The sequence below is a fragment of the Callithrix jacchus genome, chromosome 9, assembly GCF_049354715.1.
Source record: "Callithrix jacchus isolate 240 chromosome 9, calJac240_pri, whole genome shotgun sequence".
NCBI lineage: Eukaryota > Metazoa > Chordata > Mammalia > Primates > Cebidae > Callithrix > Callithrix jacchus.
In genome coordinates this window covers 7406925-7428706 of record NC_133510.1, presented here as the reverse complement: position 1 = coordinate 7428706, position 21782 = coordinate 7406925, and the positions used below count along the sequence as shown (strand labels likewise).

The 21782-nt window shown below is 37.8% G+C and overlaps 1 protein-coding gene across 1 annotated transcript; it reads left to right on the top strand.

Moving 5' to 3' along the window:
• The first annotated feature begins 684 nt into the window (after nucleotides 1-684).
• Nucleotides 685-21329, top strand: STRAP (serine/threonine kinase receptor associated protein). The gene is made up of 10 exons (XM_002752198.6): nucleotides 685-1117; nucleotides 1840-1975; nucleotides 8185-8266; nucleotides 8841-8913; nucleotides 11742-11838; nucleotides 13048-13185; nucleotides 15717-15853; nucleotides 17742-17891; nucleotides 18800-18865; nucleotides 20763-21329. The coding sequence occupies exons 1-10, from the start codon at nucleotides 1006-1008 to the stop codon at nucleotides 20822-20824; spliced, it is 1053 nt and encodes a 350-aa protein (XP_002752244.1). The 5' UTR covers nucleotides 685-1005; the 3' UTR covers nucleotides 20825-21329.
• The last annotated feature ends 453 nt before the right edge of the window (nucleotides 21330-21782 follow it).

Genomic DNA, 21782 nt, shown 5'->3' with positions numbered 1-21782 from the left:
CACCCTAGTCAACCAAGGAAAAAGTAACTTGAATTTGAACCGCGTTTAAAAGCACATAGTATCGACGCCTACAACACTAGCAACACAAAATTGACACAGCAGGAGATGGCTGGGGAATTTGTTTTTTAAGATAGGGTCTCGCCCTGTTGCTGAGGCCGGAGTGCAGTGGCCGACCGCTCGGGCTCCAGTAATCCTCTCACCCCAGCCTCCCAGGTAGGTGGGACCACAGGTGGCACCACGTCAAGCCCGTATGCAGTCTTTACATAAGACAAATTGCAAAAAATGTTGCTAGACAGTGTTCGCTAGTTTGGGCCGTCGGTGGGAACGGCTCCAGTGTCCGTCTAGATGATCAGATGCCGGGGACAGTCCTCAGCGGGGCTGCTCGGCGGGCACAGAGCAGCCGCTGGCCCATGGGCTTATGGGAGTGGGAACGGCTTTTAACTCGGCCGCGAGCGGGGAAGGCGTTCTGACCCGCTAGAGCTCGGGGCGAGGGACCCTACCCGCTGCCTAGAGCGCCTCTAGGCGCCTGCCGTAGCCGGCGCGGGCCGGTGCTAGCGGTCCGATAAGAACTCAACCGGCTCCTGCACCTCCCTGTACTTCTCGCTGCTTCTTCCAGTCACTTCTACCCCGCGAGTCGGCCCGCCCGCCAATCGTCACTTCCGGCGGGTGCTGCGCATTATTTACGTCGTCACTTCCTGTCGATGCCGGTGTGGACGCTGTGAATCGTGGCTGGGTCGGTTCTCCGCTTCTCCCCGTCCCCTACTTTCCTCCCTCCCTCCCTTTCCCTCCCTCGTCGACGGTCGCTCGCCCGTCGCAGACTCCCGGACCCCACCCTCACCCCTTCCTAACCTCCGTGCCACCGGATTGCCCTCCTTTTCCTGTCTCCCAGCCCAGCCCCAGTGTCAGGGCGGGGGCCTGGAGGAGCCGGAGGCGCTGCAGCAGACGAGAGAAAAAGACAACGACGACCCTCGGCTCTCCAGTCCGGTAGCCGCACTCGCCGCCGCCATGGCAATGAGACAGACGCCGCTCACCTGCTCTGGCCACACGCGGCCCGTAGTTGATTTGGCCTTCAGTGGCATCACGCCTTATGGGTATTTCTTAATCAGCGCTTGCAAAGGTGAGCAAGGCCTCTGATCCTTGTCCCCGATCGCTGGGACTGGGCTGAAAGGGATTGGGACCCGCACGCTCCAGTGCCGAAGCGCGGGGTTGGCGGGGGCGGGGAGGGAACGCTATTAACCTCCGAAGTGAGGGCCAGCACTGGAAGTCCGGTGGAGAAAGCAATGTGTTCGAGAATCCGCAACTGGAGCCGAGAGACCTCTGGACGCTTTTGTAGAGACTGTTACCTCCAACTAAGACCCCTCTCGTTGTTTTCTTTTTATTGCTATTTTTGGAGGAGCTGGACAGCACTTGCCTGCACTCTCGGGACAACGTTGTAAATAGCTTTCAAGGATTTGGGGAAAGGAGAAATTAGGCCAGGCCGTGAAATACTTAACAAAGACGTTCGCTCTTGTCTCACTGGATATTCCTTTGTGGCATTAGCCTTATTTTTCAGATGGGAAACTGAGATTTAGGCTAAGGTGTTTGTCCAAATTAAGAGTCAAATCTAGATTGTTTTGACGCAGATCAGCATTCCCACCGAATTACAGATGCTTTTCAGAGAGAATGGTCTGTTCGGCTCTCAGTTAATTTATTTCTGGACGTTCCTTGGTGACTTCAATGGGCGGTTAAATAGTTGAAACGATTTTTCCACTTTGTCATTGAACATCATTGTATATTTACATTTGCATCTTAGACTTTAATCTGAACTTTAAATCACATGTCTTAAAAAATATTTTCTAGATGGTAAACCTATGCTACGCCAGGGAGATACAGGAGACTGGATTGGAACGTTTTTGGGTCATAAAGGTGCTGTTTGGGGTGCAACACTGAATAAGGATGCCAGCAAAGCAGCTACAGCAGCTGCGGATTTCACAGCGTAAGTGTAGCCAAGATGGCTAACGTCGGTGTTCTCTGTAGATTGTGTCCAGAAATAATGAAAAAGTTCAACCTCAGATATTCATAGAATTCTGAATCACTGGCTGCTATGTAGAATGCCAGATGTTTGAGCTCACCAAAATTCCACTGTGGTCCTGTGTGCTTGTTTTCAGTGGTTCTCAAAATTTTCAGAGGCTTAAATGACTTATTCCTTATGTTTTGATTAAGACTCAGGAGCCTGCATGAACAAACACTCCAGATGATGAATATTGATCTCCTTTACGAATGCTGCTCTGTGTGTACTCCTTAGTGAAATCCTACATGGGTGGCCTTAGGTTTTTATCTCAATCCCAGTTTTTGTTAGCTTGCTTTAGGCATCACTAACACTCATTGTGTCAAACAAACAAAAACAAAAAAACTCAACTTCTCTTCATTTCCTAAGTTTTTGAAGGTTGAAATGTAAAACATTCTTGATTTTCCCTTACATCTAGATTATCATCATCTTTTTTTGATTCTGCCACTGGGATGTCTCCTGATTACAGTGTTCCTCCATGTAGTATCTGCTGCTGCCTTAGTTCACAATCATTTTTAACTTTCTTCCAGTAGTTTCTTTTCCTCCTCTTCATATTCCATATTGTTGTCAGTTGTTTTCCTAAAAACATGTTTGATCATGTCACTTCTCTGCCTAATGATTTTCCTGTCTTCCCTTTGCCATTTTAGTATTTTGTGACCTTTGATATACATTAGAATACCAGGAGAGCTTTTCAAATATTCAAATGTATGTGTCCCAGAAACTCGGATTTAAAATTTTTTTTGGGTTTTTACTCTCTCTCTATATATATACTTTTTGCTACATGTAAAAATACTTTTTAATGCTTTTTACTGTATAGACACTAGCTGTGTTTCCCAGGCTGTCTTAAAACTCTTGGCCTCCATGCCTCAGCCTCTCAAAGAACTGGGGTTACGGGGTGAACTGCCATGCCTGGCACAGACCTTCTGGTTTGATTGGTCTGAGGATGGAGTACTGATCATACTGATCAGTGGTGGTTTTTTTTCTTGCCTTTCTTTCCTGTGTGCAGCCTTAGAAGCACGGACCTGAAGGACACTTCAGTTGTTGACACTTTACAGTTCGCTTCATCCTAGTTCTTCAGCATCATCTTCTGGCCCTGCACACCATAAACCCTACAATCTAATTATACTACACTTACTGTTGCCAGAATATACCTTACCTGTGCTGACTTTTGACTGTTAATGATGTTACTAAACTGACTGGCAGTGGCCCTCTTTGCCTTTTTGGGAATGTATAATGTTTTATAAATCTTGTTATTTCCAGTTCCTACCTGGTATTTGTAACTTAGGAATTTGACACTTGATTGTTTAAACTGATGAAGGCAATATCAAGAGCTGTTGTACATACACAGATTTATTAGACTTAAGAGGCTGGAGAGTACAAGTATTATTGGTTATTTATTATTTATTATTTATTTATTTCATTTATTATTTTTGAAACAGAGTCTTGCTCTGTGCCCAGGCTGGAGTGCAGTGGCGCAATCTCGGCTCACTGCAATCTCTGCCTCCCAGGTTCAAATGATTCTCCTGCCTGAGCCTCCTAAGTAGCTGGTTCTACAGGTGCATGCCACCATGTGTGGCTAGTTTTTGTATTTTCAGTAGAGACGGGGTTTTGCCATGTTGGCCAGGCTGGTCTCAAACTCTTAACCTAAAGTGATCTGCCTGTCTTGACCTCCCAAAGTGCTGGGATTATGGGTGTGAGAGCCATCCTTCCTGGCCTTTGATTTTTATTTTTTTAACAGAATCTCACACTAAGGAGTAATTTTAAATGTCCTGCCTCCTTCTTTTATGAAAATTAAACATACCAGTTTTAGAATGAAAAACTCAAGGTAGATTGATGTTGGTGGTGAATACATGACTGTATGGTCTTCTTTGTGGAAACAGCATTGTTCTTATGCTTTCTTAACATGTCAAGTCTCAATGTCTGTGTTTACAAGTGGTATTAAGAGCATGAAGGTTGGAGCCAGATGACCTGTATTTGAATTGGTGGCCTCAGACACTTTATTTAACCTTTCTTTTTCTCTCATGGTGCCTCATAGGTTGCTTATGAATATTAAATAAATTAATACGTTTCAGATACTTAGAACATTGCCTGAAGTCTTAAGTCTATGAAAGTGTTACATATGTAAAGTAACAATGATAGCTACCACTAAACTGTTACCACCCACACTTGATCAAAATCATATATTATTTTGAAACTAATATGGCTAAAGGCTTGAAACATTTGGCTTCATGTAAAGAAGGTTGAGTAGATTTAAATTTCAAGAAAAGATTTTTATGATTTTTTTTTTTCTTCTCAGTTAAGGCTTTAGGTGCTGTGTTGGAGTGGAAAATAATAACAAACATTGGCGCTATGGGGGCTTGCATTCATGTGCTTAACTATGGTGTGTGTTTCCAGTTTGATCATCATAGGATTTTTTTGTTTGTTTTTTTGAAACAGGGTCTTAGGTGCCTAGGCTGGAGTGCAGTGGCGTGATCATAGCTCACTGCAGCCTCTTCCTCCCAGTCTCAAGCAATCCTCCAACCTCAGCCTCCTGAGTAGTGACCACAGGCATGTACTACTGTGCTTGGCTAATCTTTGTATTTTTTGTAGAGACAGGACTTTGCCATGTTGTCCAGATTGGTCTTGAACACCTGGGCTCAAGCGATCTGCCCACCATGGCAGGATGTTTCTTAAACCTCGATTTTAGGTAAAATGGAATTGAGATCCATGAGATTATTGGAGGAACAAAGAGATCTTTCTCCACCATATATCTCTGAAGTTCAATATGATCTCTGTCATATAGTAGGTACTCAGTAAATGCTAGCTGAGATTTATCCCTCAAGTCTATGTCTTGTCTGTGGGGTATAAGAATGTGTTTTCGTGTGTGTGTGTGTGTGTGTGTTTGTGTGTATTCCAAATGCTCGTTGAGATTTATCTCTCATTTCCTCTATGTCTTGTCTGTGGGGTATGGGTATGTGTTTTCGTATTTGTGTGTGTGTGCGTGTGTAACTCCCAAGAAGTTACTCCCCACAGCCTACCTGATTAGTCATAGTTGGTATAAAGCATTTTTAGAAACATCTTTTTTTTTCTTTTCACTCTTAAATCTCTTGGAAAACTCAAAATCTAGAAGTGGATTTTGGTCCTGTTTCTTGTGGAGAAATTCAGCAGAATAGGTCTGTGGACTAGTGTAGCATGTTATCTTAAGAATTTGGGCAATTGAGTTCAGTGTTGAGTACAGCGTCCCCCAGACATCATCCTCTCTGTATCTGTTTGGGAAGAGTGCCAAAGTGAAGACAGTTCTGTGCTGTGCTGCTGAGAGTGCTTAAGTAGGTCTGGGATTGGGCTCGGGAATTTATAGGTAATCAAAGTATATCACTCCTTCTTGTAAAGCTAATAGAAATGGCTGATTTTAATTTTAATAAGGGTTTTGACAAATAAAAAATGGTATCTCCTAGATGACTTGGTCAACATGTTAAGGTAGTTATGCGATAAAAAAAAATCTTAAATGGGTTTAAATAAGCAAGTTAAGCAGCTCCTATTATGAGACTTATGGTAAGTTCATTCTGAGGATACAAAAAGTTGATCAGCCAGGATTATTATATGCAAGAGACTGGGGCTATAAGAGGTATCAGTAGTTTAAGGAGATGACAAGTACTTCGTGAGATGTAAAGAAAATAAATGTTGGAAGGTGAGCTGCTGAAAGGATATTGTTAATGGCGCTTTACTGTCTTGATTTGAGGTCTGCTGCCAACTAATACATGTCAGTTTCTTGCCTGGAAATTGAATAATACATTAGGAAGTATTTAGGTTAGATGCATTTTAGGACTCTTAACTGTGAATAATGGAAATACGTCAGAGTTAGTACATGCCCTGTTAGAAAATGTCATGCCTCTATTTTAGTACTAAAGTAAATCCTGTTTCTAAATAGGAGGAAAAACTACAGACACATTACCTCTTGTTAATGTTACTACTTTGATTACTCCAACTCTGTCCTCAGCAGTGAATAGACACAGTCTAAGCAGATCTTAAGATTTTAGAGCTGGCATGGTGGCATTAGCCTGTAGCTATTTAGGCGGCAGAGGTAGAAGGATCTTGAGACCAGGAGTTCAAATATAGCTTGGGCAATATAGCAAGACTGTCTCAAAAAAAAAGAGGTTTTACATTTATGGAAGATTACTTAAGGTACTTGAAATTAGCATCCCAAAGGACATTGCCCAGATTTCTTTTGAGACTTGTGAGTAACTAGAATAGTAATTTTGGATACATTTGTTGTTTTCTTCACTTTTGATGCCTTCTGTCATTCTAATATCTGTGAACTCTTAACACAGCCATGAATTTCCCTGTGATTAAGGATATATGTAAACAAAACAAGGCAAACTTAAGCACAGGAATAAATATAAGTGGAGTTCTGTGGCAGAAGATAAAGGAATGGTTAGTTCCTGGAGTTGAGAATAAATAGGTTTAAAGAAAAGATAGCATTTGAAATGAGCCCTGAGAGTGAGTAGAACTTTAATAGCTAAGAATGTAAAATACAGACTTAAGAGAATAATATGAACAAGAACATAGGAGCCTGGAAGAAAATACTTAAGTTATTTGAGGAATGATTTATAATCTGATGTGGCTAGATTCAGAGAAACAAGACAGAATGAGGTTGGGAAAATAGGTTGGGGGCAGAGAGTTGCACTGGAATGAGAGAGAGGGGAGCAGGTTTCCTGTGCAAAGAGAAATGAATACTGGGGAGTTTATTAGCAAGATTACTTATAGTTGTCATTATTTCTTTTAGAATGTGACCCACGTTATTACAATATTGCAAGTTTTGGTAGTGTATCATCAGAATTCCTGGCAGATGGTCTCTCGTATTAACCGCATTACACGTGCTATTAATGCTTATCTGGATCTTCCCTTCTTTTCCTCCTGATATATTTCTCTTTGTTTCTTCAGACGGCTAGACAACATCTAAGTGCTTTTTTTTTTAGTTTTTATAGCCATATATATTTGTCTTTTAATGATGTTTCTTAAATGTGTTATTTAATGCATGTTTTCCTCCTCAGCTAAAGCTCTGCTAGGGCAAGAACCTACTGCGGGATATTTTGTCTCCCATTTGTGCCTTAGCACTAAGTGTAGAATGATACATCTTTAATATACTTTTTAATGTATCTATTAGGTAGACAAAGGAAAAGATACTTTTTGCTTTTCTCTGCTTTTTTTCCCCCTCTACTATTTTATTGCCTACTTGTGTTCCTAAAAATAAATGCCAATTGCATTAAAGTGGAAATCTCTATAGAACATAGCTTCCTTACTCTTAGCAATTCTTTTCCCTGTCTGCAAAGTTTTCTTGTTGATTTTTCACTGACCTGTTCTGATCTAAAATCAACTTTTTTTTCCTTATTTAAGCTTTTTTATTTGGGGGAACCTTTTTAGAGTAATTTTGTAAAGCAGTTTTCAACTATTACCTGCCTGGAATATACACACATACATGTATGTATTCCTACAACCACTATGTATTTTGAGACGGGGTGGGTCAGAAAAAACGAATGTAAAGATTAAAATTATCTAGCAGCATTATTTAATCAAAGGCTGATACTTTGGGGGACGTTAACTGTAGTAGAGTTTGAAAATTTAAGTCAGCTTTGAAGAGGTGGAAATTGTCCACTGTCTTAATTTAAAATTTTACTTAACCTGTACAAAGGGTTTCCTTCCCCTGTAAAATTTTTAAGGATTTCTGTTTATTTTTTATTTTTTGTTTTGCATTTGAGTGGAAATAGAGAAAAAATTGGCAGAGTGAAACTAAAAATTGTTTAAAATATATTACATGCTTGCTAAAGGGATATTATGGCTGTCAGCTAAAACCAAAGTAAGTAGGATGGGTTGGGTCATGAATCTTACTTAAATTGTTAATATCTCTTCTACTGTCAAAGAAAATTAGATCAGTTAGAAAGTCTTTACAGAGAAATTTCTTTTCCCTTAAGATTGTTTAAATATTTTATCAAATGAAGCCTGTGAGGGATATTAGAGGTAAGGGAGGTTTATCATACATTTATGTAACATTTCATATATCTAACTTATTAGGTACTCATCAATATTATAATTGTGTTTGGACTTTTAATATATTAATATTGAGTACGATTTATCCCACTGATTTTCCTTTTTGCTTTTAGCAAAGTGTGGGATGCAGTCTCAGGAGATGAATTGATGACCCTGGCCCATAAACACATTGTCAAGACTGTGGATTTCACACAGGTATCAGAAAATGAAATTTATTTCAGCGAGTTAAGTTCCTATTATATAGTGTGATAACGCTTTTATATTTGATTGATACATTTTGTGTGGAATATTTGTTATTTCTTGGTTCATATTTGATTTGATTGTATTATTAAGTTCTATGAATTTGTTTCATGGTTAATCCTGTCAAGCTTTTAAGAAACCTTGGAACAAGTACCAGTCCTTCACCAATAGCAAAACACATCTGAAAAGCTCAGGGACCTTTCCCAACTACTTATAGAAGGGAGAAGGTAAATTTGAAGTAGTCATAAAAGGGTGTCTCATGAGGGAGAAGAGCAGGATCAGGGCACAATGAAAGAATTCGTGTATATGTAGTGTAGTGTTACACTTTTGGTCTGGAAAGCTTAAAAGGCTTGGCAGTTACAAGAAGGGCAGCTGTTCCGCCGTGTCTTTCAGAAGTAATTGGTTATGTCTTGCATCTCTTTGTGATGTCTGTGAGCTAGATTTTGATTTTATTTGGTGTTAAAGAAGTTTGAAAGAGAAATAACTATTAAAATGGTTAATCTCTTAACCTTTCACTTTGCGTTTTCAGGATAGTAATTATTTGTTAACCGGGGGACAGGATAAACTGTTACGCATCTATGACTTGAACAAACCTGAAGCAGGTAAGCATAATTTATGCATCACCTTGTAGTTTTATTTCCTTTTAATTTAAGTAACTGATGAAAGGATTTCATGCTCAGTACTCAAATTTGAAAAAATATAGTCAAAAAGAAGAAAATTAAAACAATTCATCAGTTTTTGGTTTATAAACTTTCAGTCTTTTTTTTTTCCTGCAAAGTTTTAAAAAAATGAGTTTGCTACGTTGCTCTCATATAACCTTTCAAATTGAAAATTTATTATGGTGAATTTTTATCATTAAGTTTTAAAACAGTGCAGAACAGTGTTCATATTTCTTGGTACAAAAGAGTGGTTACTTATAGAAAGTGGTGATGGTGAGAATTCTCAGTTGTGTACACATGTTGCTTAGATTTTTGAAGCCTGTAAATATATTAGCTATTCAAAAGAATTTTTAAAATCTGCAATGACACTTTTTTTTCACATCGCTAAATAGTCTATGAACTATTTGTAAGGACTTTCTGGTTTTCCATCTTGTGGATATATCATCGGTGAATTAACTGGTTTCCTGTTTTGGCTGTTTACAAATTTTAAATATTAAAAGGAGTATTTTTGCTAAACATCCTTATAGTTGCAAATATTTTCACAATTATTTCTTTAAGATAATTAAGCAAAAGTAGAATTGGTGGGACAAAGAGGAGTAGAATTGTTGGAAGGTGGGTGGGCATGGTGGCTCATGCCTGTAATCCCAGCACTTTGGAAAGCTCAGGTGAGCAGATCACCTGAGGTCAGGAGTTCGATACCAGCCTAGCCAACATGGTGAAACCCCATTTCTACTAAAAATACAAAAAAATTAGCTGGGCATGATGGTGGGCGCCTGTAACTCCCAGCTTGCTGGGAGGCTGAGGCAGGAAAATCCTTTGAACCTGGGAGGCAGAGGTCAAAGTGAACTGAGATCATGAGATTGCACCCCAGGCTGGAGTACAAGAGCGAAACTCCTCAAAAACAAAATGAATTGTTGGAAGCCATTGATAGATACTACCGAAGTGTCTTCCAACAAAGTATAAGTGTATATATATGTATCTATACCCAACATCTTTTAGTGAACACTGGTAACTAACTTTATCTTTGTCAATTTAGTAGAAGAAAATAATTCTGTGGTATTAATATGAATATTCATGAGATTAAAATGCTGTTGAATACCATTTTAAATGTATTTCCTTCTTTATGAAATAACTGCCTGTACCCTTTGCCCATTTATCTGTTGTGTTATTCGTGTCTTTCTTATTGGTTTTTAAAGTCTCTTTATTGAATTCTAATTTATCATTTGCTTTTAAATTTTATTAAGGTGGTTTTATGGTATATACATTTTAAAAATTTTGATGACGATATCCTTTATGCATTCTCTGATTTTACAGAAATTATGGGTATCTTCCCCCATCCACATATTCACCTTTATTTTATAATTTTTTAATTATTTCCGTCACCACATATATACTTAGCTACCAAAACATGGCAGTCATAATTTTGTTTTATATTTGGTATCATTCAAATTTTATTATGTGGACATTTATGTAGTCATAAATCTATAAAATTTAAGAGAGTCAGAACCACATTGGAAAGTAAGCAGTTATTCTCTTGAGATACCTTCCATTTCTGAGAGCTTTTAAAAATATTTTACATTTTTAAAACAACTTATTTTAACTAAGTATTAGGGTAGTTTGTTATGAAAACTTTTTTAAGGTGAGGAAACAAACTGCATTTACAGATTTTTTTCTTCTCCATTGTATATAGGAGTTTTTTCTCCTTTCTTTTTTGATAAATGTATGCCAAAACAGCAAAATACTCTGACGACCTCATTGAATCTATGAACCTATTCGACAGAGCAAGGTGGTTCAGGGATTGGGTTGACATTTTTCATTTCTATACCTTTCCCAAAGCTGCTTTTTGAAAGTTGCTCTTTCACTGTGCAGGTAGCAGAAATGATAGCAACTTCCTGGGGTTTTACTGTGTATCAGGCATCTGTTAAGCACTAGTCTCATTTGTAACCATTGTTATCTCATTTTATAGATAAGGAAGTAGAGTTTAAAAGTTAAGTAACACGCCCAAAGGTGAAAATAGTGTTGAATGGCATTGCCTCCAGTGTTTTTGTTCCCCAGACCCCAGTGAAGGTTTTTTAAGTGTTTGTTTTTGTTCCCCAGGCCCCAGTGAAGGTTTCTTAAGTGTTTGTTTTTGTTCCCCAGGCCCCAGTGAAGGTTTTTTAAGTGTTTGTTTTTGTTCCCCAGGCCCCAGCGAAGGTTTTTTAAAGTCCTTTGAAAGGATAATTTACAGATTCAAGCTCCCTTCCTTTTTATGCTTTCCTCACAGTGTAGAAACATTTTCTTTGCTGTCCTGCTTTCTATTTCCCTTTTCCTTCCAACCCTTATTTCCCATTCTTTGCTACCAATAGCTGCTTAAATGAAGGTCCCAGAGGTGGCGTCAGTACTAGAATCAGTTTCAACTGTCTTGTTCCTGGGTCCATGTTCTTATTAAATCATGCCACGTTAATTATTCTTTTATTTCATGGCAATAGAATAATGCTTTTGACTATTATCACTTGTGCAGAAAATTAGCCTAGAGGGAGTGAGTCGTGCATTCACTCAGGTACATATAGCAAGCGTGGTGTAGTTCTTTGGTCTCTGTCATGCAGGTAGGTTTATGTTCCAGTATAGAAAAACTAACCGTATTCTGTATCATCAAGTTTGAACTGGGCTGGGCTTTGAAAACTTGCAGTCTAATTTAAAATGTGTGTTTTAAAAATATATAATTGTTCCAATTTTGTTCAGTTTAAAAAATCATATGTTAACAAATGTACTTTAAATTGTTGTATTTCAAGAACCTAAGGAAATTAGTGGTCACACCTCTGGTATAAAAAAAGCTCTGTGGTGCAGTGAAGATAAACAGATTCTTTCTGCTGATGACAAAACTGTTCGGTAAGTAATTTTTCTTTAATAGTTTACAATTTGAGGCTGGGCATGATGGCTCATTCCGGTAATCCCAGCACTTTGGGAGGCGAGGCAGGTGGATTATTTGAGGTAAGGGATATAAGACCAGCCTGGCCAATATGTCAAAGCACTGTCTCTACGAAAATTAAAAAACTTAGCCAGGCATGGTGGCATACACCTTTAATTCCAGCTACTCGGGAGGCTGAGGCAGGAGAATCACTTGAACCTGGGAGGTGAAGATTTTAGTGAGTTGAGATTGCACCATTGCACTCCAACCAGGGCGACAGAGCAAGACTGTCTCAAAAAAAAATTACAGTTTGAAAAAGATTTTCCCTTAGATTATATTTTAAATATATTTAATAACTATTATGTGGGTAAAATGGTCTGAGCATGAAAATTTCATTTGCACACAGGTCACATTTATCTGGAGCTATTCATTTGCTATTATAGGTTAAGTATCCCTAACCTGAAAATCTGATGTTTGAAATGCTCTGAAATCTGAGACTTTGAGTGCCTACTTGATACTTAAAGGAAATGCTCATTGGAGCATTTCGAATTTCCAATTTTCAGGTTAGGGATTGTCAATCACTAAGTGTCTAATGCAGATATTCCAAAATCTGAAAAAGTTTGAAATCCAACTTCTTTCTGTTCCCAAGTATTTTCAGTGAGCGATACTCACCTTGTAAATACTGACAGCAAAATTCAGAAGAAAACTAAAATTACTGATACCTTTATAAGTAGGTGTTCTTAACCTGGGTCTGTGGACAGGCTGACTAAAGGGAGGGTCCATGAAGCCTCTGAAATTCCTTACAGAATTTTGTGTGCCGATACCTATATATATTTCTTTGGAAAGATGTGTAGCTATCATTAGATTCACAAAAGCAGATTATAAAAACCACTATTCATAGCAATACTGAAATTGACTAGATTAGAACTTGTCTTAAAAAATGCAGTTTGCCACATTGGGAAGTGTATTTAGGTATTAAAGTTGATTTTACTTACAAGCTACCATGCATAATTTGACATTGTATATAGAAACACAGAATTTCTTTTTGTTATCTGTAGTTTGTGACTTAGGATGAATGCTGTATTTCTGTAATTGTGATTGTTCTTTCGTTGGCTAATCTGTAGATGTAATTAGGATTTATAAATTTTTTTTACATGACTAAACATCATATTTTTATCTTTATTTTGCAGACTTTGGGATCATGCTACTATGACAGAAGTGAAATCTCTAAATTTTAATATGTCTGTTAGCAGTATGGAGTATATTCCCGAGGGAGAGATTTTGGTTATAACTTATGGACGATCTATTGCTTTTCATAGTGCAGTAAGGTATGCCCAAGAATACTTTGCGTTTTCTTTTTTAGGTAACACAGTTCCATTAGGCAACTTAAATATTGAAAGATATTTGCTTTTTTTTACAGTAAAAAGGAAGGCTGGGCACAGTGGCTCATGCCTGTAATCCCATGACTTTGGGAGGCCCAGGCGGTCAGGAGATCCAGACCATCCTGGCCAACGTGATGAAACCCCATCTTTAGGAAAAAATAAAAAAGTAGTTAGGCCAGGTGTGGTGGCTTATGCCTATAATTGCAGCACTTTAGGAGGCTAAGGTGGGAGGATGGCTTGAGACCAGCCTGGATAACACAGTGAGACCCCCATCTCTACAAAAAATTAAATTAGTTGGGCGTGGTGGCACACGCCTGTAGTCCAGCTGCTCTGGAGGCTGAGGTGGGAGAATTGCTTGAGCCCGGGACGTTGAGGCTACGGTGTGCTGTGATCTTGACACTGCCCTGCAGCCTGGGTGACAGAGCAAGACCTCCTCTGAAGAAAAGAAAAAAAAAAAGCAAAAACTACTGGATTGGTCCTGTAATTGATGTTTTTTACTATATAAAACCAGTGTGAGCTGGGGCATGGTATCTCACGCCTATAATCCCAGCATCCTGGGAGGCTGAGGTAATCGGATCTCTTGAGGTCAAGGGTTGGAGACCAGCCTGACCAACATGGTGAAACCCTGTCTCTAAAATAAAAATACAAAAAGAAAAAAAATTAGTTGGGTGTGGTGTTGGGCACCTGTAATCTCAGCTACTTGGGAGCCTGAGGCAGGAGAATTGCTTAAGCCCAGGAGGTGGAGGTTGCAGTGAGCTGAGATCGTGCCATTGCACTCCAGCCTGTGTGACAGAGTGAGGCTCTGTCTCAAAAAACAGAACAGTGTGATCTTGATTCCACTATTTATTTTTGCCTTGAAATTTTAGAGAAGGAATAATCTTATTTCTATTCCTATGTGCAGACTTAATTATTTTTTTAAAGAGATTCAAATTTTGCAACTTTAAATGTAGTAAATACTCTTGTAGAAAGACTGGACGATATAACAATTGAAAAAAATGTACTCACAATATTATAACCATAGGTGCAAGAATGTTAATGGTAGCTATATTTTCTGCTAGTCTTTTTTTCTATGTTATGTATGTGGGTATACAGTATTTGTGTGTTTTTCTTTAATTACTAGGACCATAATAAATGTCATTTTGATTTTTTAATTTAAAAATATTATTAGCTATTTAAAACTTCTGAGAAAACATTTTTAGTTGATACACTATATTGCATTATAGGTTGTCTTAAATTATGCGTTAGTTTCCCTATTTTAGTACTGTGGTGAATGCCCTGGTACATCTCTGAGTGTTTCTTCACAGGAGATAGGATCCTGTAAGTAGAATTATCAGTTCAAAGGGTAGAAATGGGTTTAAAGTTCTTAGTTACACATGACACTTAATTGATTTCCGTAAAGATTATACCACATTACACTTTGATTGGTATTTGACCAGTGTCTTAACCGTGTGTTTAAGGGGCTACTTGCAGAGTTAAACTTCACTAAACTGGGAGAAGGAAAGAAAAGGCAGTAAAACTGGAGGAGAGCAATTAAGAATGTCAAGGAGTTTGTACACATAGAGTGAACTGATAATAGTAGAATACTGTTGCCTGGAGCTGTCAATTGGTATATTAATGCTGTTCATTCACTTCTGCAGTTGGACAAATCCCATGTTGGTGGCAGAAGTTTTCTGGCACATTGAATATTCCAGCATTTGAGCCAGACCTCGTTATGTAGTGATCCTGCTTAAGTCATGACTAACTTTAATTATCGTGCTTTAAAGTATATGATGATGGGAAACATTTAGGAGCTGGGTTACTATAATGCTTTGTATTGGAGGCCTTTCGTGAGTTTTAGGGTTAAACTGAAAAAGAGCTAATGTCCAGACTGTAATTAATTTTAAGATGAAGCTATTATTGTGCATTGATTTTTGTTATGTAACTAGAGCCCCAAATTTTGTTAGTTTTTTATTGGCTTATAGTAAAAACTTTTTAGCAGTTTAAATTTTATGACACTGAAAGTTTATCTTGCTGAAGAGCTTAAACCCTAAGCAGTTGATAATAATATATAAATAATCCTCTATATTAATTCATTATCTACTGTGAAAACGTTTTCTACTTACAAAGATAATATGTGCTTGTAGAAAAACGAAACAATATAGGTGAAATTTATTTAAAAGCAAAAAGCCCAATGTATTACTCATACTGTTTTAATTAGCCAGCACTCATTTCCAAGAAGACGTTCACTGCATAAACTGGGTATCTCTCCTTCAAAATGTCTTTGTATTCCTGAGATGAGCTCCACTTGGGCATAGTATACATCTGAATTTTTGTTTTGCTAATAGAGCTTTTTTATATCAGTGTTTATGTTTGAGTAAATGTATATTTAATTGTTCCTTGGATTTCAGAATTTAAGAATCGTTTAAATAACTCATTATTTTCTCGTATTATTTATACAATATTCAAGATTTGTAAATACGACTTAATTTTTTTTTCAGTTTGGACCCAATTAAATCCTTTGAAGCTCCTGCAACCATCAATTCTGCCTCTCTTCATCCTGAGAAAGAATTTCTTGTTGCAGGTGGTGAAGATTTTAAACTTTATAAGTATGATTATAATAGTGGAGAAGAATTAGGTGAGTTGTTCTCTGTGTCCTCCCTTACAGTGATGTGATGACCTTTATCATATGTTAAGTTCCAGTAATTAACACCTCATTTATATAACATGCTGAAAGCCAGTTTTCAGCCAACTTAATGCTTGGTGCTTATAAGTGAAAAAGTAAAGGAATTTTAACCATTTGGGTTAGATGCTTTTATCTATCTGTAAACAAAGTATGCAGAAATTTGTCCTTCTAACTGAAGTTCATCATTATGCTGATATTATGCATTATAGTACCATGATTTTTAGGCTTTCTTGGCTGGGAGGGAGGGGGGAATCTTATGTCAAATCGCATGTTAAACAGATGCAAGGAGATCCACTGTTTCTGAGGTATGTTGTTGGTATGTAACCCCGTCTACTTGGCCCATCTTCCTTTTGGCCAACTTAGGAATCCCTAAGACTCTATAAAGAACAGTGTGTGGGGGAAAAACCACTATAGCATATTGCAGGGATACCTTTAGGAATCTGAATTGGAGAGTTATTTTTCTGATTTTTATTTATTTTATTCTATTTTGGGGTTCAGTTTTGCTTTCATTTTTATAGTAGTCCTTTGTAAGGGGAAAGAAAAGGCCTGCGGATTAGTTTGAAGTTAACAGATATTTATCTGATGGACCAGATATTTCACATAGTTAGTTACATGTGGTTCTCAGTGTCTACTTTTAGCCTTCCCAGATAGTTTTTGCTTTTAATTAAGAAATATATTTAGCTTTTCTAAATATGTGTTTTTGTCTATAAGCTGTCACTTCTTGTTCTTATCTGTTTCTAGCTGTCCTGCTTTACCACTCAAAGAACTGAGCTTGCTAGAATTATACACAAAGAACAAAAGACAATTTTTTGTGTTTTGTTTCTTGGGGAACATTGACTTGTCTGGGTTGCACAAATGGAACCTTGGTGATGGACCGTGTGGAATCTATTTTAATTGCTTACAGTTCAGCTTTTATTGCTTGAATACGAGTGACTTATAAATAAGATATTCTTTTCTGTTACTTTTATTTAATGCCGGTTTTCAAAGCTTTAGAATGTTTTGGTTCCGTATTTTATTCTTTTTCAAGATGAGAAAACTAAATTATTATTTGCCTGAGATCTGAAGTCACAGTGAATACCAGACCTGCCCAACCTTTTTCTTTCCAAAACCCGTGTTCTTTCTACTCTTGCAACTTTTCTATTCTCTGGTTGGACAGAGATCGGAGACCGAATAGGAACGTTGGTCCAGTAAGGAGCTTTGAGAACTGGTTAGGTGATGAGGCATTAGGAAGTAAATGAGAAAGGTTCATACATAAAGGTACTACTTGAATATAACATCGCTCCTAATGTGTACATTTTCTCGTTAGGTTCCATAGATTAAAATATTTATGGATCAGTGTTGATCCTGTATCTCACCTTTCTGTGTGACAGTGGACTGTAGATAGCCTGGTAGGAAATCAAGAGGCAAAGTGTGTGAACGAGCTCCATCTGGTGGCTCTCCAGAGTCATGATAAAAATTGGTTTTCTGAGAAATAGGCAGTTAGTTTAGGAAATTGGAGATTGAACTATAAGATTTAAATCTACTTCCTATAGAATGTATAGGGTGTTCATTTGTCTCTTTTTCTCCATTCTTAATGAGACATGAAGCCTCATTTGCTTTTTTAAAGAGACACTGCAACTAGAATGTGTGCTAGATTTGGAAAGGAGTAATCTTACAGAGAAATGGTCAATGATGTACCACTTTTGTGATGAGAAATTATTTTTAATTAAGTAAAGTTTTTAATGTTTGTACTTAAGAATTTTTCATCTCCCCAGAAACACAGACAGTATTTTTTTTTTTTTTACCATATTAATATTTAACCTAATAGTTAAAAATATCTAATAGCCTTCTTCTTTCTCAGAATCCTACAAGGGACACTTCGGTCCTATTCACTGTGTGAGATTTAGTCCTGATGGAGAACTCTATGCCAGTGGTTCTGAAGATGGAACATTGAGACTATGGCAAACTGTGGTAGGAAAAACATATGGCCTTTGGAAATGTGTGCTTCCTGGTAAGAATTTTTATTCAGAATTACACAATTTAAAAAACGTATGATTTTGTGTCATTTTTCATCATTAATTTTATTTTAGGGTGTCTGTCTTCTATAAATTTTAAATTATGTATTATGGTTTAAGCAGAGAGAAGCCCAGGATTGTAAATTGACCAGAGAAAGGGTTGTGTTCTTGTGTTTGTTTGAAGTTTTTTGTTGTATGGCTGGGTGAGGTAGCTCATACCTATAATCCTAGCACTTTGGGAGGCCAAGGTGGGTAGAGATCCCTTGAGGTCAGGAGTTCAAGACCAGTCTGGCCAACGTGGTGAAACCTCGTCTCTACTAAAAATACAAAAATTAGCTGGGCATGGTGGCAACATGCCTGTGATTACAACAACTCAGGAGGCTGAGGCACAAGAATCACTTTAACCCGAGAGGCGGAGGTTGCAGTGACCTGAGATCATGCCACTGCACTCTAGCCTGGGTGACAGAGTGAGACTCGGTCTCAAAAAAAAAAAACCTGAAATTTGTTGTACTATCTAGTCTTTTCCTAAATTTTTTACTAGTACATTTTATGACTGGAATAGATCTAATTCAAAATTTGCTGGAAGGCAATATAAAAAATTTATCAGTAAATGTATCTAATCTCTGAATAGTGTTACTGATCCACAACAATAAAAGTAAACATATTTTTCATAAAAATAAATACCTAGTTACTAATCCCTAAGTAGTTGCAGTATGAACCCAAAAGTAATTTTGAAGAAAGACATACTGCTTTAGAATCAAAATTATTTAAAAAGGAGTTATTTCTATTATATTTTATAGCCACTGCTTGGAATAGTCTTATGTTACTCTTCTTGCTTATTGAACACTAGAAATTACTTGTAATAGTGTAATTCATATAATCATCACTGATTTTCTTTTTACAGAAGAAGATAGTGCTGAACTGGCAAAGCCAAAGCTTGGTTTTCCAGAGACAACAGAAGAGGAGCTAGGTAAATGCTAATGAATTGACTTTTGTAAGAGTCCTGGGGGGTTTAAAATTGACTGTAACAGAAGTTTTGTTCATTGGCAGAAGGAATTTATTAAATATGAACATATTTAAATCATGGAAAGTTTAAATATTTATTCATGTATATATACATATTTATAAACTAAATATTTAAGTACCTTCTGCATAGTAATAGGCACAGAGATATAGTATGGGCACGACTGATGTGGTTACTCTTTCAGAGCTTAGAGTCTAACTTGGGAGACATGCCAAAACAGACAAATTACTGTAAGGGGGATTTTAAAAAGCTTCCTAGAGAAGTGACATTTAAACTGGGACCTGAGGATGAGCAGGAGTGATTTAGGTGAGGTCATGAGATGGGGTGTTGATAGGGACAGGATGGAAAAGTTCATAGCAGGAAACCTATGTTAACTAAAAGCGCAGAACCAAAAAGGAGCATAGCATATGAGGTGCTAAGAGAACTCCATTCCTTGAGGTTAAAGAGCAACGGCAAAGTGAAACTGGAGAAGCTGGATCATTTGAGGGCCTCTGGCTATATCAGGACTTGGGGAGTTTTATACCAAAAGCAATGAGAAACCTTTAATTTTTAAGAAGAGGAATTTAAAAGAGTGCCTTGGGAGTTTGAGACCAGCCTGGCCAACATGGTGAAACCCTGTCTCTACTAAAAATACAAAGATTAGCTGGGCATGGTGGCAGATGCCTGTAATCCCAGCTACTCAGAAGGCTGAAGGAGAATAGCTTGAACCCAGGAAGTGGAGGTTGCAGTGAGCTGAGATCGTGCCACTGCTCTCTAGGCTGGGTGACAAAAGAGAGACTCTGTCTTAAAATATATATATATTGCCTTGGCTGTAGCATGTGGAAAGAACTGGACTGGGAATAAGAGTGAACATAGACCAGTTAGGGGGCATTGTAGTCCAGATCAGTGATCATGCAGGTTGTTTTGTTTTGTTTTGTTTTTGAGATGGAGTCTCGCTCTGTCGCCCAGGCTGGAGTGCAATGGCGCGATCTCCGCTCACTGCAACCTCCGCCTCCTGGGTTCAGGCAATTCTCCTGCCTCAGCCTCCTGAGTAGCTGGGATTACGGGCACACGCCACCACACCCAGCTCATTTTTGTATTTTTAGTAAAGATGGGGTTTTACCATGTTGATCAGGCTGGTTTTGAACTCCTGACCTAGTGACCTGCCCCCTTGGCCTCCCAAAGTTCTGGGATTACAGGCATGAGCCACCGTGCCCAGCCAAACATAAAGTTTTTAATAAGGGAATTGCAATGAGAACCAAAAATGGTAGCTAGAATTGGGAGTCTTGTTAGACTTGTTAGAATTGTGAGATTGATGAGTGGGGGTATAATAAGGAAGACTTGAGATTGCTGCCATGAGAAACTGGGTATGATGATTTTCGGGGAGAATGGGAAGGCAAAGTTTACTACCATTTACCTGATTAAATTTTCCTTAAATTTTTTTTATTGTTAAATCACCTTCTTGCTAAAATTTAATGTTAATGGTTAACGTTTTGCTTTAAATAGCATTAAATATTTGGATTTGAATCAGTGAAAGAGAGGGCCAGATCTTTCAAAGACCTGACTTTAATTCAGGGTTTATTAGATAGCTGGAATCATTGAAAGTTTAGGCCAGAAAGGGACCCTCGGAGGTTGAGTGATGGTGTAAGATAGTCTAGTGGCTGAAACACATGAACTCTTTCTCTGCCTTTTCGATCCTTTTCAGGGCCATGCGTCTCTAGTTGTTAGTGGCATGCACAGTTGTTCTCTTCTTCCCCTTACCATAGTGTGCTTTAAAAGCACTTTGTTATTCCTTCTTAAACAGAAATGTAGATTTGCTGCTTTTATTAAGTTGACTAATGTGAGTTTTTTTTTTAACTTGTAGAAGAAATGACATCAGAGAATTCAGATTGCATCTATTCTTCAACTCCTGATGTTAAGGCCTGAGTATCAATCATATGCTGCAGTTAGTATACAACTTATGGACTGAAATGAGCGAGCAGAGAGAAGCATCAGCCTTCCAGAGTTACTCTCTGCTTCAGGCAGAAACAGCAGTAAATAATGGGGGAAATGAATTAGCTCCAGTGCTGAAACAACTAACTTGGTGTTACCTGTAAGTGAAAACTTGAGTGTCAGATGAAGGGAGGTGGTTATCCACTTGTAGTAAGTACAGTGGCCTATCATCTTTCTAATGAATATATACAAGCCAACATCCAATTTCTATTATTACCATTAGGGTTCTTGTAGCTGTTTATGTTTATGGAGAAGAAAAATATATTGGCTTATTTTTCTGACTTTCTTCCTTAAAGCAGAATGCCTTTTTTTTTGGCTTTAGTTGTAAAGAAGAGGGAAAACGTGATAAAGTAGCTGGTTTGATTCCTCTTTCATTGTACACGGCTTCTGAACATCTAATTGTTTTTAGTTGTCTAAATAAAATGCCTCTAAAACAAAACAATGTTCAGTTTTTTTGGGGGGAGAAACTCCTAATTTGAGTTTTATAAATGGAAATAGCCAGAAAGGTTTTCTGTATTATAACCATAGCAAAAGGTAAGCTGATTAAATAAGCTATTTTAACGTTATTTTCTAGTACTGAGATTCATTACTAGTACTGAATTTCTGAAATTCTCATGTCCTTTACTAGTGTTTCATTTACTTTCTCTATTCCCGGATTGGATAGAAGAAGTGCTTGGCATGTGTTTTTAAATGATATATTTAAATAATGCATGCTAGCTATGGGGGGAAAATCAACTGAAATTAGCAGTAAGCAGAATGATCACTTAAAATCCTACCACTTCTCCTCAAAAAACTTAAAATCGAATGATTGTTAATGCACATTCGGGCATCTCTATGTGTGTATACAGATAGATAGAATGGATTTTATAAAAATGGGAGTACTACAGACCTT